Source organism: Cydia strobilella, chromosome 13, assembly GCF_947568885.1.
Source record: "Cydia strobilella chromosome 13, ilCydStro3.1, whole genome shotgun sequence".
In the NCBI taxonomy this organism is placed as follows: domain Eukaryota; kingdom Metazoa; phylum Arthropoda; class Insecta; order Lepidoptera; family Tortricidae; genus Cydia; species Cydia strobilella.
The window spans coordinates 15,147,957-15,164,171 of record NC_086053.1 but is presented as its reverse complement, the minus strand read 5'-3'; the positions used below and the strand labels follow the sequence as shown (position 1 = coordinate 15,164,171).

At 38.1% G+C, this 16,215-nt stretch overlaps 1 protein-coding gene across 2 annotated transcripts in view; it reads left to right on the top strand.

The window, feature by feature from the left end:
* Window positions 1–14,227, top strand: part of LOC134746775 (Ig-like and fibronectin type-III domain-containing protein 1) — a 100,559-nt gene extending 86,332 nt beyond the window's left edge. For both annotated transcript variants that reach the window (XM_063681306.1, XM_063681305.1), the window contains exons 20-28: window positions 641–819; window positions 5,354–5,521; window positions 5,851–5,974; window positions 6,422–6,623; window positions 6,973–7,145; window positions 7,801–7,973; window positions 8,396–8,488; window positions 9,375–9,531; window positions 10,366–14,227. In XM_063681306.1, the coding sequence (XP_063537376.1) occupies window positions 641–819; window positions 5,354–5,521; window positions 5,851–5,974; window positions 6,422–6,623; window positions 6,973–7,145; window positions 7,801–7,973; window positions 8,396–8,488; window positions 9,375–9,531; window positions 10,366–10,403 (1,307 nt within the window). In that variant the 3' untranslated portion in view covers window positions 10,404–14,227. The remainder of the gene's footprint in view (window positions 1–640; window positions 820–5,353; window positions 5,522–5,850; window positions 5,975–6,421; window positions 6,624–6,972; window positions 7,146–7,800; window positions 7,974–8,395; window positions 8,489–9,374; window positions 9,532–10,365) is intronic.
* The last annotated feature ends 1,988 nt before the right edge of the window (window positions 14,228–16,215 follow it).

The window sequence follows — 16,215 nt, the reverse complement described above, 5'->3', positions numbered from 1 at the left end:
GAGTGAATGATAATATTTATGTGTGTGTCACATTAACCAATAAAATGGTGGCTCTGGTTGTATAACGATACCTACAGGTGTCACTCATACATTGAAAGTTTCTTTTATTCCATTCGTGCCAGCTTTCGTGAATCTTTCAAATTCGTCGTGAAGGCTTTCAAATCGGACCCCGGACACATTTTTTGAGCTTTGTCTTAAAAATAGGTGCACTTGGTGCTGCAGTAGGTTGTAGTGTGTATACTATGCCTCACCTGTACGTAGCTGTAATATATAATAGCATGTACGCGTTATTTTAATAGAATATATTCGTATTTAGACACCAACAGTTGTAACATTTACGCCGCACCTTACATGGCGACCCTGCCAGTGCGGCCTTGCGCCACACCTTGCAAAGTAATATCAGCCGGAGGGTGGCCTTACCTTACGACCCATGACGTTCGTAAGATTTTTTGATTTTGTCAGACTATGAGCATCTACATAACTTCCCAGAGCGGACGCTACTGGTTGCATATCTGCGCGGCTCCACATTAGTGATCTCCGGTGTCGCATCTACCTCTTCTCGCGTCGCATCTACTTCTCAATACCGCGCGAACTAATTCTTGGGCAAAAGCTTGTCTATAATACAGTTTTTTGACTGCAGACGTCCCAACAATCCAAGCGTCTGGCATCACGATGGCCGCCGCCGGTGACTCCGTGATCCTAGAATGCAGGGTCGAAGCCCTACCCAAGCCGACGATTGCTTTTTGGAGAGACCCCAACGGACGGACGCCGGTCATCGATGGACCTAACTATACCATACAGTTACTATCGGACCCTGAAGTGAGTTTATAAGCTGAGCCCGAATTTCGTACATTAACACGCCATTTCCTATCTCTATCGCACGCGCATAATTATATTGCTGTTCCACTTGCACGGTGGCATTGACCACCGGCATCATCGGCGGGAAATTTATAATATAATTATTCGCGTGCGATAGAGACAAGAAATGACGTGCATATACACAATAAAACATACTCCACTTTATGTCGCGCGCTACGCAAAAACCGCTGATTAAAATTTTAAAAGTTTGCATTGCACATTACAATAAATTCAATGTACCTACTTTTTTGTATAAGTTACAGCTCCATATAAACAATAAATCTAACAAAAAAATAAGTGTTCAATAGAAACTAAAGGTTAGAAACCAAACATTGGGGACGACACATTATCTTTAAATTTCCAAAAGCTAATGCTCGAAATAATAGTATCTTTCGGTATTAAATTACCATTTCTTTTTGACGAACGAGAACATTGTGACGAATGCCATATATTCGCATAGTTCATTTACAATAAAAGTACGAACAAAACAGGCAGAATCTAAAGTCCATCGAGTTTTTTGAAGTCTATTAAAAATGCTATGACAGCAGTAATTGCTTTTCCTGGACATGAAGGCTGTGCTTTAACTTTAACCCTTTATATGGCATAAAGGTATCAGGTATTATATAAAATTGAACCCTATCACTTTGAAATAAAGTTCAAAATTAGGTGGGAAATATATTCCTTCTGCCTTATAACGGCTTAACTCATTTCTCTTCAATCATCTAGTTGTTTTGATCGGACTCAATTTATTTCGAGTATAGTATGAGTTTATTGTCTGACGTATTTATTCTGAAGCTTTAGTCTTCATAGTTATTAGAAAAGTTTTCAGCAACAGTTTAGTAATATAATAATTATTAAATATGAAATCACAGAAATGCCACAAGAGAGATGCTGGCATCTCTGCGCTAAGTATTTGTTTTACTTTATATTTTAAGTTCCGCGCATGAGAGTTTTGTAAAACCTTTTCGAAAAGGCAAACCAGGCAACTTATGTGAAATCGTGAAAGTAAACCTAACATCATTACAATGTACCTAGGTACTCGTAAATAATCACGTGATTAAAATCAGTGTCTTTACTTGTCAAATTTTAATTAATATGTTTGAGGAAAACGTTCTTAATAATACAGGAAAACGGTTATGAGTTAATTACGATTGTGCAGCCTAGTAAATGATTAAATTTATACACCATTAAAGATCTCATCATCCTCGTGTTAACCTTATTAACTCATACTTGGCGGATCTCGGCTAGCGTTGGTAGTAACTCTTTTGAGTCTTAATTTGAAGGACTCGACTCGTTTTTACGAGACTGCGCTAAATAAACTTCCGAGTCTTTAGGTCCCGAGTCTCCTGAGTCACTCGACTCTCTAAAAAGACTCAAGTAGGGCCTTTATTAAGCAATTTTTAAATGCAACTCAAAAGGACTAGTGCCTGAATAGACTGTCAACAATGTTGTAGCTATTATCTAAATACTAGTAACAGTAAATAAATTAAGCGTTATTGTACTAACTCGTGATTTTTACATGGAGACCATTCATTCTCTTTGAATTATTTTGCAAAAAGGTAAGTTTTCTGAAAAGGACTCGTTTCTACAAAAGACTCGGGTGTCTAAAGTTGAAAAGAACTTGAATTTCGACTTAACTGCGGCCCCTTTTCCATACAAACGTAGTCCTCATTTTCCTCTCTGGATATTGACATTATAGAAAATGTTTTAACATATTTTGATGTAGGTATATTAACCATAACTACGCCCCGTTTGACTTTTTTCGATTTGTGTAAAAATTAGGAGCAAAAACCAGATTTCATACAAATATCAAAGATAGATATAACTCCGTAATAGATGGATACAGTCTAAGGAAAAAACGTGCCTCGAAAATCACGAAAATTTGATTCTCGATCAGATGGCACCACTAGCTTTGGCCTACTCTCGTATAGATGGCGTTGACGGTTACGTTTGTTATTTATAATTTTAACGCATATTAGTGAAAGAACATGGGTCAAAATCATATAAAAATAATTAATGCAAATAAAAAAAACATTTATCCATATTTAAATACATTTTAACGTATTTTTATAAATCTTCATTTTTAGTTTTAAAGTATGTCGATAGATGGCAGTGAATTTACAGTAGTTACAAAATTTACTATGACAGTACCGCTCTATCTTATTATATCCTTTTTGCAAATATTTAAATGCTCCTAACTCTTATTAAAGATTCGAAAAAAATCACACATAGGGGCATAGCTGTGGTTGATATACAACAAACTGTGTCAAAATATTTTTAATTAATATCTAGAAAGGAAAATTAGGATTACGATTGTTTGAAAAGGCGATTTCGCGCGGCCCGTTGAGCCTTAAAGCAGAGGACTCAAACGTCCCATCTTAACCAATCAAAATAAGAAAACTTTTTAACACCAATTTAAAAAAATACTGCTTGAAAAACAAAAAACAGGGATACCATACGGCTTTTTGGTTGCCGATTTCAAGATCTAATCGGTATTGCGGAGGATTTCTAAGAGATCTTGTACCGAACCTTTCGCACATTCTCACTTTTATTTTATGGCCACTTTTCTGTTTTTATGTTTATTTTTTGTTTTATTTATGTATTTTATTTCGGAACTTTTCAACGCCACCAAACTACACACTTTTTACCTACAGTACCGTACTTTTTACGGTAACGTAACTGTAACATAATCTGGGTTCCAGCAGAATATCAGTGCTTTGCTCAATATAATAAAATAAAATGCTCAATAGCTGAGTCGGAACCCTTTTGTTGGGTGTTGCAATGCACACAGCGTACAGCTAATTACTAAAAACTAATTCTTCGCGGTTAAGTTTTGTTTTGTTAATTTAATTTAGTACATAAGTATTTTAGTTTTGTTCTTTGTAATGTACCTATTTATAAAATTGTGTGTTTTGCAGCATCCAAATAAACGTTATATCTATATATCTATCCATCTATCTATCAACACTAATCTGAACGTTTTCGATGCCACAGATAGTGTTTCAACCCTGTTAAGTTCGACTTAAGATTCCAAATTACAAATTTGAACGCCATCTAAATGCTAATTCTTCGTCGATTATGGCGGATATTTATTTAATCTTATGCTAATCTCCTAATCTCATTCCTATTCATGGCTCCTTGTGAACTGGGATGTCTTTAATAATGTTCAATTTGCTTGTGATTACTCTAATTACTATACGACGTACGTATTAAGCTGACAGACCAAAAAATGCATTGATGTCTCATTTATAGACAGGAATTGAGTTATTTATTAAGTCATAAGTTAAATTACACTCTCATAAAAATCCATCTGATTCGCCATCTTACGAGAGGTAGATTATAACATGTGTGTCAAGGAATTAAAAATTATAGAGTACTTTCCGTTGACCTAGAATTATGAAATTTAGCAAGTAACATACTACAAGTACAGGGAAAAATCTGAAAAGTATAAAGTTAAAAAATAAGAATAAGTTAAATTTGTCAGGAACCCTCGGTGGGCGAGTCCGACTCGCACTTGTCCGGTGTTATTGACAAACGTACAAAATACTTGTATTTATTAGCATATTAGCAGTGTAGTAAACAAAATCATGGAAGCAGAAAATGAAGTCAACACAGCTTTTACAGAGCATTCGGAGAAAAATATTCTTACAGCGACGACGAATGATGATACTTGTACATAAATAAAATTATTATGTTTGTGCGGATTTCAGATAGTTAACAAGCTTGTATATGACCCGGACCATCACAACAAGTAGCATTATAATTAGTAGCGTTGCTAATTAAATACAGCGTTTCTCGGCAGTAATTGTTAGTATATTTTCTGTACGTTTGAAGTTAAGTACCTACTCTGAATAGGTGACTGGAAAGTTTCTTGTAAAGTTTTTATTTTTGATCCACAGAACGATTCGAACGTGCATCTAAAATCAAACCGATATTTGAATAATAATGGAATCATAATAGTTAGCTGTCATTCGCGAGTGCATTTTGCTCTTACTTGTCCGTATATGTATTAGCGCGAGCGAGACGGCCTGAAACTCTTTGATCATTACTTCTTTTTCATTGACTATGATAGAAGGATTTGTAGAATTTAAAATTGTATTATACATTACTACGTTTGGGCAACTGTTCTAATGATTATTAGACTAATTACTTACTAACCGAATGCCTATTAATGCGAATGCTTATTAGCCGAATGTAAATTTCTTCTATTTTAGCGTCGGGAATCAGTGGGTTAGAGCCTTAGAGCAGCCCTAGATTTCTAAATCTTCTCAAAGACTTGTCTAATAGATTTATAGATGACATATAATAGAAGACCGGAAAACTGGCTTCCGAATTCAACGCATCAGTAGGTACATTCCAACAAGGAAACGCTGCCATATTCAATACGTCGCCGCAGAAGCTATTTTTAGATTTATTTAGAACGAGTTTAGTTTTAGCCTTAAGAGAATTATTAAATTTGTTTGAAACAAATTATATCTCACGAACCGTTTCACAGGAACAAACCAAATACACGATGCGTCTAATAATAAAGAAGATAGCGGACACGGACGAGGGCGACTACTTCTGTCACGCCGAGAACGCGTTTGGGAAGACTCTGCGACCGGTCTCGGTGCGTTTGAGGCCCTCGACGCCACATCATAACGTAACAGAGTGCTGTGCTCAGGTAAGATAATATATGTAAAACAAGTTAAGAATCAGATTTGTATGTGTAAACCATGCAGCTAGTGCAATATTGAGTTAGGATACGCAGTTTGAAGAGTATCAGCCCTTTTCCAAAATAATGTAAGGCATTTTTGCCATAAAATGGTTTAAAATCTTATGATTTTGCTTAGGTTTTTTTAAATTTTTAATTTAATATTTATGTCGATTCCTAGGTACCTGAAATTCAAACTCACAACATCTCACCCATCAATTAGAACTAATACTACAACCCCATGTACGTTAAGCCATCTGCGTAAAGCTTTGCGCGTTTAACATCACCTTTTGATACAGATGAACGTATCATCGGCGTGTATCGACGCGTGCAGTTTCCACCTTGATATGGACAACATCATGGACCGGCCAGAATGCATGAACGATTTCGACAAGCTCATGAAGTGCGCGGCTGACGGATCAGGTAACCAGATCGTTTCGGGGGAAACGACAGCACGGGACCTAAACGTCAACATTTTAAGCATTTTACCCTTTTTTACGTAGGTATCTTGAAAGCTGGATCTCACGATCGACGTCTTCACACGTCGGCGTGAAGTTTACACGTCAAACTACCATACGCCGTGTTTAAAACTTTTATAACTTCAGTTAAGCAAGTGGATTTCTGTCACAAGATTCGGTTTGCAAAATAACATATTCGCTAACGTCAGCGTAACTTACTTTCTATACATCTCGCTCACACTAATATGCGAGTACGAGAATATGTCAGTGGCAAACTGGTAGTAGCCGTACTGAACGTTCTTATAGCGACTAGCATTTCTTGTCTAAAATTGCAAAGCTTGCAACCTCATTTTAAAGACGAATTTCCTTCATTGCCTGTTGTAAGTTTTATTCTTCAATTTGATTTGCGCAGATCACCGCAGCTGCTGCGCTTCCTGGGGCGTCCCTCGCAACTGCCTAGAACTATGCCGTGGCGGCACCGTCGCACGCTCATGCGCGCTCCAGCATGCGCGTCGCGCACTGGCGTGCTTCCGCGACTCCGGCGCAAGGCTGCCTGGCCCGCCGAGGAGTTTGAAGGCGCACGCCGCGCCTACACCGCACGCTGTGCTCCTTAGGTACGTTGGTTCTTTAACTGATAACTTCAACGTCTTCAACTCACACCTTAATAGCCTTTGAAGCATGATGGCCTTGGAATTAGGTTGCGGCGGCACTGTTGCATGCTTCTTAAGTTTACAACTGCTTAGAGCTGTTGAGCTCACATCAGCCTTATTTAAGTCATTAATAACTTTCCTTTTTTCTCCCCAAGCTCTTATGTCCGGCTGCTGTGGCATTAGGCATTTTTATTTTTTAACAATTTCTAATTAAAGGAAAAGAACTATATCTATACCTGGCAAAGAATCACTCAATGTATTATGTATATTTGAAAACACTGAAAATTACTAATTTATGCCCTTCTTTCTGTAGCTGGGAGCCACCAGCGAAGAATCCGCAAACAGTCTACCTGTACCGCGTGTTCTGGCGTGCGTACGGCGCCAAAGTGCCAGAGAAGTTAGACACCAGTGAAACTAGTGTCGTGCTCACAGGGCTACAGGACGACGTTCGATACGAATGCGTCGTCAAAGCTGCGAATGAGGCTGGTAAGTGTACTTTTAATGTGTATTCTAACGCGCGTACGCCGCTAAAGTGCCAAAGTTACCTGCGGGAGTAGTTTGGTGCTTACAGGGCTGCAGGACGATGGTCGATACGAGTGTGTCGTTAAGGCCGCCAATGAAGGTAAGAGTGGTGAGTGTACTTACTTTTAATATGTATTCAGGTGCGCATAGTAGTTGTCTCTTCTCGATACCCTTTTGGGAGGGTGTGAGGGGTCTCCCTGCTGCGGAGACTGTATCCATGTCGCGCCCCATCTTCGTGGGTGCGGTCTTCCGTCGTCGTTTTGAGGACGACTGTGCAATCTGATGTGAGCCAGCTTTATCACTACCGGCCGTTATCCAACCCTTCAGGTGCGCGTACGGCGCCAAAGTACCACAGACACCAGCGAAACTAGCGTAGGTGGATGGAGTACGAAGCCAACGGCTACTACTAATAGAATATTGAAATTACTGAATACAGAATATTCAAAGTGTAGACAACATCTATTCTCCTCATAATGTATACGGGTACAGGTACACACAAATATAACAAAAGCTTTCTCATTGTTTCTTCTTCGTACATTTTTAGAATTAAAATGAATCAATTAGGAAGAAAATAATGGTTCATTTTCTGCCTTTCTTTAACCAGCCTCCCCATTTCCAGGTACCTCATCCCTCAGCCAGTCCATAATGTTCACGACGGCCGGCCAGGAGACGGGCGCGGCGGCGGCGCCGGTGGCGGCGGGCGGCGCGGCCACCGCCGTGGGTGTGGCCGTCGCCTGCTTGCTTGTGGCGGCCATATTGGCTGCCGCTGCCTTGTATTATAGACATAGAAAGGTGAGTTATCGCTTCTGTACACATAATCGCCATTGTCGACGTGACAGCGTGATAATGACAGTGTATATATATTTTAACCACGTAGTTTAAAAAAAACATATCTCGAAATATTTAGATCAGTACGGTTTCACTCACTATAATTTTTAGTAGTAATTCCATATCACTTGAATAACAGCGTCGTCTGATTAATGTTTAGGTACAAAGAGTTTATCAGATTTAGAAATGTAAAAAATCTATTTCAGAATAATATTGTCTTCGGTTACCGCGATAGTTACTCCCCCGATACCGCCGATAGTTACCCGTATGGTTTGCAATAGTCACCCGTTGACCACGAACGCTGTAAAGGGTTCGAAACGTCGGGATGAATTATAAATTCAATATACGCGATATAATCCGTTTACATAGTTTTATTTATATTTCAGAATCTTAGACTAAAGGCCCAGGGTGGCGTTGCGTTCGAAAACCCGAGTTACCTCAGGGAACCAGCGCCGATTCCTGACGCCACCATTATCAACGTAAGCAATCAATTATAATTTATTAAAAAGAGAACTTTTAGTCTGCTAATTTCTCATAAATAAGAGGAGAGTGTATTTCACCGGATCGCCGCTGCCTGGCTGAAATGGCGGGAAGTGACTGGCGTTACCTGTGATCGGAGGATGCCCGTGAAGCTTAAGGGCCTAGTATATAAGAGCATAATACGACCGGTTCTAACCTATGGGAGTGAAACATGGGCTATGACGCAGAGCCATGCCCGGTCCATCCAAGTCGCCGAAATGAAGATGCTTCGGTGGATGTGCGGAGTAACGAGGCTTGATAAGATACGCAACGAGCACGTTCGCGGTAGCCTCGGAGTACGTGATATCGCCGATAAGCTACAAGAGAGTCGACTGAGATGGTTTGGACACGTGAAAAGAAGACCTCCTGATTACATCGGGAATGTTGCTATGGATCTGAACATTGCTGGGTCCAGAGGAAGAGGAAGACCGAAGATGAGATGGGCAGATACCATAGCAAAAGACATGAGGGCCTGCGACGTTTCAGTAGACGACACGTCCGATCGTGCGAAGTGGAGAGAAAAGACAAGAAAAGCAGACCCCACAATCAGATGGGAATAATAATTGCTAAGGAGAGAGAGAAGAGGAGAGTGTATTTATTATGAGAAAAAGCTAGAAGCTAGAAAATAATTTACTTGGAAAACGAAAATAGAATGTCCTTTCCTCTCAGCTGGAGCAGTTTAGACTTGTTAACGCAAAAATTTACACTTTCTGAAGTAATTACCAGGAGCAGAAATGCACAGTAATCCTTAAAAAAATATGAAAAAAAATATTTTTTTCCGCATCTCGCTTGGTCTTTTTATCACAATTTTCTACGAGAAAGTAAAAGTCTGACTTTCTATAACAGGGTTCAGTACCAAACGGGAACGCCAACGGCGGAAACGGCGTCATCAACGGCAACGGGGTTTCAATGAGTACGGCGTGGCGGCAGGAAACGCTACAAAACCCCAGCACCGCCACACAACGGGAGGTCGATCCCACGCTGTATGAGGAGCTGAAGTTAGGTTAGTACAAGCCCTGACTTTAAGGCTTTAAGAAGGGTATATTAATGAACGCGGTTTGGTGGCGAGAGACGCTGCAGAATTAAGGCACCGTTATACAGTGGAAGGAGTATCCTACGCTGTATGAGGAGCTGAAGTTAGGTCAGTATAAATCTGTTACTTACTGGTTAATGTGTCAGAAACAGAGACAAAATACTTGAGAACACAGTCGCATTAGGGAGATCAACCTTGCCGTCTTACGCAGGCAACGCCAGGCTGGACGTGGATATCCTTTGACCAGCGGTCTGTATTCTGTCAAAAATAATAGTAATGTATATTATAAACGACCTCCTGTAATATTTTTACTGACTGCTGGTCTAAACTTTTCGTTCGGATGCCTCTTATATTATGCGAGACAGTGTGAAGAATATATTGTTTAATGATTTACAAATGTTACCTACGACACATCTATTCTATTCAGACATTATAATAGCAATTTTATTAGAAATAGGCCAATTATTCATTACTATTATGACATTATAATTTCTACATTGATAATCGGTTAGTGACCTGGGTCCTAGCAGAATTACCAGTGCTTCGCTCGACAGAGCGGAGTGTATAACTGAGCTAGAACCCTTTTGTTTTGCTGCAATGCACACAGCAATTCTACGGTTTATTTTTTTAAGTTTTGTTTTTTATCTTAATGTTGCTTTTTTGTATCTTTTCTGTTTCTTTTGTTTAAATATGTGTGTATTGTGGCAAACGAATTAATATGTTTTATAAAACTGTTTAGACTGTGTAAAATTTTACACAAGTGTAATTGGGTTAAACGTACTAAAAAATGTATTTAACTTCCAGGTCAAGACGGCGCAGGCTTCAAGCGCCTGAAGCCATAGCCGGCGGCTCGCGGAGCATCTCCGCTGCGCTCCCCGCGGCTCTCCGCGCGGGTCGCGCCGCGGTACTAGCTCCGCGACCCGCACACAACCAGGACATAATATGTCCAGACAAAACTGTGTAACTAATATACCAACGGTATTACCTATACACGGCCAAAGGCGTGTAAGCTTTAAGATCTCATGTACTTGAGAAACTTGGACGTTGGCTCCCGTGGCCGACTGGTCTACGGGTGAAGATGCTACACTGTGGGACGACGCCATACTTGTAATTGGATATGAGAATTTTCTGTATTTAGACGATAACTTTTTATTGCCCTAATAAAAATCTATAAAATTTTGTAAGGATCTTGGGAATCTGTCTAGGACTATTCCTCCCAAATTTTACGATTATTTGTCAACACAATAAAAAGTTATCATTGAAAAACAGAAAATTCTCATGTCCAACCACAAGTATGGCGTCGTTCTAGAGTGTGCTGGTTTAAATCCAGCCTCGGTTAAAGAAGGCCTTTGTCTTTGTTTATTTAGTATTTGACATCTATTTTCAATTTTATATCAATAGGAAAGCATCATAGAGTGAGACGCTTCGTAGTCCAAAAGTCATAAGAACGTTATGCAATCCGAAAGTCATCCGTGTGGCTTTATTAAAGGCCAATTTTACCTAAAATAGTCACCCTTTTATCGTCCATTATCTTGGCCGTCACTTAGTGTTTAAGTGTGAGAGTGACACATAACACGATAGACAATAAAAGAGCAACCAACATATCCATACAGAACTCACCGTGTAACTTATTATCTTTCAGTGTCGTGGTAAACATTCCTCTTTGCATCAGTTACAATGCAATATGGACGATATTGGATACAGTCTTCAGTCCAAAGGGCATTCTCGTAATTTGATAATGACCATAATTCACCTGCAGAAGTATTATACACTATTGTTGTGCTACTTTATATTCATATTTTGAACAGCTTTCTGATTTTGAAAATATCTTAGATGATGCATTTTATAGTTGGTCAAGCAAATCTTGTCAGTAAAAAAATGTAGGCGCGAAGGGATGTCGTCCCATAGAAAATTTAAACTTCGCGCCTTTTTCTACTGACAAGATTTGCTTGACGAACTATATATTAAACAGTTCATTTATGTTGTATTTTCTTGTACTATGAGATGACTGGAAATTCAGACACTATACTCGTAACAACCGTATGTTACACGAGAACTTTAACTTTTTTAATACACAATAGTTGTATGTTACATTAGAAAATTTATTTATATCGAATGTATCATAGAAGTAGATAATGGGAGTAAAGAATGGACATTTATGATTAAAAAAACTATGGGTGACGGACTTGTAGTATTGTCGTCTCGCTCGCTCACATACAGTTAACGCTGCAACCATTTTAATCTTAGATTTACGTTTTGATTCCACCAAATATTAATATTTAGAAGGTTGTGAATCTGAGAGGAGCCAGCGAGCAATCCAAATATAATATAACGATTTTAAACATAGTTTGTGAATGAATCTCAATAACTATAGAAGTAATGGTGAATCTAATTGTATATATATTTACATATATAGAGAGAGACGAATTAAATATGTACAGTAGTAATATTTTAATACAATATGGAGTGGAAAAAAATCTAAAATACGTTACCAAGAAGGTGTAGATAATAAAAATTAATTTTAATATTATATTAAGTCATATTTGTGGTATACTTGATGTGATTTAAACCAAAAAGCAAGTAACTTCAAAACGGCGATTGTAAATATCCCTGATAATGTTGACTAAAAAAACATTCAATGTATAATTTAGTGTAAAAACGATGGAACGAGAAATACTAGTGTATACAGATGACAGTCAAGATATTGAAATACCGTCGAGTTGCTTAGGTCTATATGAAACTCGTCAGGTTATTTAGAATGATTTTGTCTCGCAGAATGATTTTATGTTTTAATGCGGATAAGGGTACAATCGGAAAATTAGATTTAATTGACCTTAACTTTGGACATGTCAACAGCAGACAAGTGACCCTAATGCCTATGTACTGTCCGCGCGCCAATTCCGTGCATTCGGAGGTCGAGGAAGTGGGGGGTGTGCGCCGCGCCCGTACGTACAAAATCACACCACTCTGTCATGACACCCAACATTCCTAGCATTCCTCAGCCGTGCACGGAATTCGCGCGCGGACAGTAACTAATACTACCATACTACCTATCGAATGTCTTATCCTTATACATAGTATTTGTGGCTTTCCATCAGAGAAGGGTACTTATGCTTCATATGCAATCAGAACGTTTCATGGAAAGGTCCTTACTGCACATTAAGCATAAGGACCCTTGCGTGATGGAAAGCCACATTTGTTGTTACAAAAGTATTTTACTAAACTTGGTTAGACCACGTAGTTTGAGTTGAAGTAAGTAGTTTTATAGGATTAAACTAGATCACTCTATTAAAAAATGTGCCTTCAAACCATTTATGAAGTAGTGTTAATATAGACGACAGATATGTGAACTATACTGGATACTTAAGTCAAAGTAATTTTGAGCACAATTTTTTTTATTAAGATTTTTTCACTTTGGTTCAAAAAACAGTCTCTCTACAAATTGAGTGGTAAACCCATAGGCGCATTAAAACTGTATGTTACATTTAAAAATATATACAAGTACAATTTTCCAACGTAGCATACAGTTTTTATGCAAGTTAAGGCAAATGGCAGATTTGTTAACATCATTTAACTTTCTTTTAAGTATATTTAGGTTTAATATTATAATATTTATAATACTATATACATAGTAATTAAATACAGACATTCTATTCATAGATAACAACAACACAACACACACAACAATGATAGTTCACAACAATGTACAGGCATCATTTATTTCGATTTTAATATCCAGTGTAGTGAACCGGTCGAGTTTTAGAAATAGTTGACCTTTTCGGCCTCTGTTTTTGTACCCATCCTGATGTAAATAATAGTCATTTTGAAAATTTTATACAGTTTCCTTCTATCTATAGGGCTATTCATACAGAAACAAAAACAAATACTTCATGAGCTTCAAACATAAAATCAGTTGTAGTTAGGTGATAAAACTAGTACCTACACTACTTATTTGTTGCAAAACACAGCATATCAATTGTAAGGCCTATTTTTTAATCTGATAAAGTGTTATTAATTATAACAGTGTTTCAAGATATTGTTTGTCAAGAAAAAGGAATACTTTGATATTTTGTTTAAAATTTAAATACACACAATTTACATAATTATTATTGTTTATTTTTTAATATACAAGATATATACAGTGGTACTACGTAAACGAAATTAATAACTAGCTTAAATCTAAAATAGGCCCTTGAGGCATTGTACCAAGGATGCTGGCGGCATTTCCCCGCTGTATCGCAATGCTGATACGTTGTGCGAGGAAGCCGCCAGCTCTTCGGTCACCAGTTACGTCAACCAGACGCTTCGCGATTTCTGCAAACAACTTATGCGCGCTGGGACCCCATGGACCTAGAGTTTCATTATTTAATTATAATAACTATGTGGCATCTATGCTTGTGTTAAATTATTGCTTGTCATTTGTTATATGTTTATTCTCAAGATTTGAATGTATTTTATTACTTTATAAATATTTGTTACTTTGTATCTCTGTTTTTATGCATTTTTCTTTTAAAATGTTCTTTCTGCTCAGTATACGGTATATGTTGACATATGTTTGCTCAGGCGCAGCAATGTGATTATATATAGAACAACTTATTCTAATAATTTTAGATGAAGACGGGTGTGACTAGATTTGTAAATATCAAATAAAAAAGCCAAATACAAACATGATGTTTTTACTCTACTCCTTTTTCGAAACTAAAATGCTCCAATAATCATTGAAGAACCTGAAATCGAAATAAAATATTGAAATTTTAACACAGATTTTAGTTGAATTTAAACTGTTGTGAGACTTACTAACATTAAATAAGTGCTTGAGAAAGGAGACCTAGGCTCTCCGAAATATGTCGCGCGAGTGACTAAAACAAGTGAGTCTAGACATGATTTTAGTTCGTATTTGTAGCTTAAAGTATGGTCTCCGGTAAAAAGGATGAAATTTGGCATTTGTACAATTATTATAAGGCTGGAAACAGAGCTCGACCGTACGCGACCGAAGGAAATGCCATTATATTCGTCATATTATCATAATTTTTTTACATTAATAATGACATGGCCACACTTTGTCATAGCAAACGCCATGCAGAGTTAGCTTGGCCGACTCAAATGTCAAGTTCTTTATAATTTCAAGTTCATAAATCATGCTAGCTTAGAGCAGTAATGTGCGCGAGGCACGGCCATTAGAATTTGTCTAACCTCAAAAGTAGTGATACGTAGTTAACTTATTTCTTCTAAAATAAGTTCTTATGATATCTAATATTGCGCTACAATAATATGTAAACGACACTATAATTCAGTGTATAGTCAGATTTAATTTTGGAGGTAAACAGTTACCATTACTTTTGAGGTTATAAAATGTCCTAATCTGAATAAAAACGAACTTATAGCCAATATTAATCAAAGTTTCAAATTTTGACACATCATTTACGAGAACCCATAATCTTACAAAATCATCGGCCACTTATTTTAATCCCAGATATCACTGAAAAGGCCATAAAAGAAAATTCCGTTGGAACCCATCTGGTCTTTTACAAGCGACAGTATTCCCTAGGATCCGCACAGATTATATAGGAAACAGAAGTTTGTCTTTATTCGTGAGGTTTTTGCTTCAGGCACGAAACAAAGATACCTACTGGCCTTTTTCAGTTCACTTTAGTTTTTAAAATTGAATGGCTGCAGTCCATAGGGACAATTTAGCCAGTGCCAAGGTATAGGGAGCTATAATATAGAATTATGCGCGTGCAATAGAGACAGCAACAGGCGGGTATGTACGAAATCTATGTGGAAAGCGTCTCTGCTTTAACGTAAACGTCAAGTGTAAACTCGTGGTACGGATACCTGTTATGTGGCAGTATTTTAGGTACCTATATCCCTACTTATTAGTAGGGCTATAAATGCGAAAGTAAATTAAGTCTGTCCTCTTTGTCTGTCTAACAACTCTTCATGCTTAAACCACTAAACCGATTTAGATGAAATTACGTATGTCGATATTTTGAGGTCCGAGGAAGGACATAGATAGTTTTTATCAACCATCATCATTATCATCCCACGCAGACGAAGTCGCCGGCAGAAGCTACTTGTTTATATTCTGTAAAGCGCCGCGCAACTTGAAGTTAGACCTCTGTTTTTATATACTGTGTACAAGAACCCGCGTGAATTACAGATTACGCATTTTACCGTCGGTTATTTCAGAAATTACCATTCTGGGGTAATATTGTGCAGTAATATTAAGCCTCCGAAATTAATAACGAGTCGAGAAGACCCGGCAAAGGGGGTGATTTAATCTTAATGGAATTGGAGGAACCAGATTTTTAATATGCAAAACGGTTATGAGCGGTAAAAAGCGCTGGTGGCCTAGCGGTAAGAGCGTGCGACTTGCAATCCGGAGGTCGCGGGTTCAAACCCCGGCTCGTACCAATGAGTTTTTCGAAACTTATATACGAAATATCATTTGATATTTACCAGTCGCTTTTCGGTGACGGAAAACATCGTGAGGAAACCAGACTAATCCCAATATCTAAGGCCTAGTTAGAAAGTACGCAAGTGCAACTCATAAAAGTGTACATCTGGAGTATAGCACTATACGGAAGCGAAACGTGGACAATGAGGCAACGTGATAGGGAAAGGCTGGAGGCTTTTGAGATGTGGTGCTGGCGC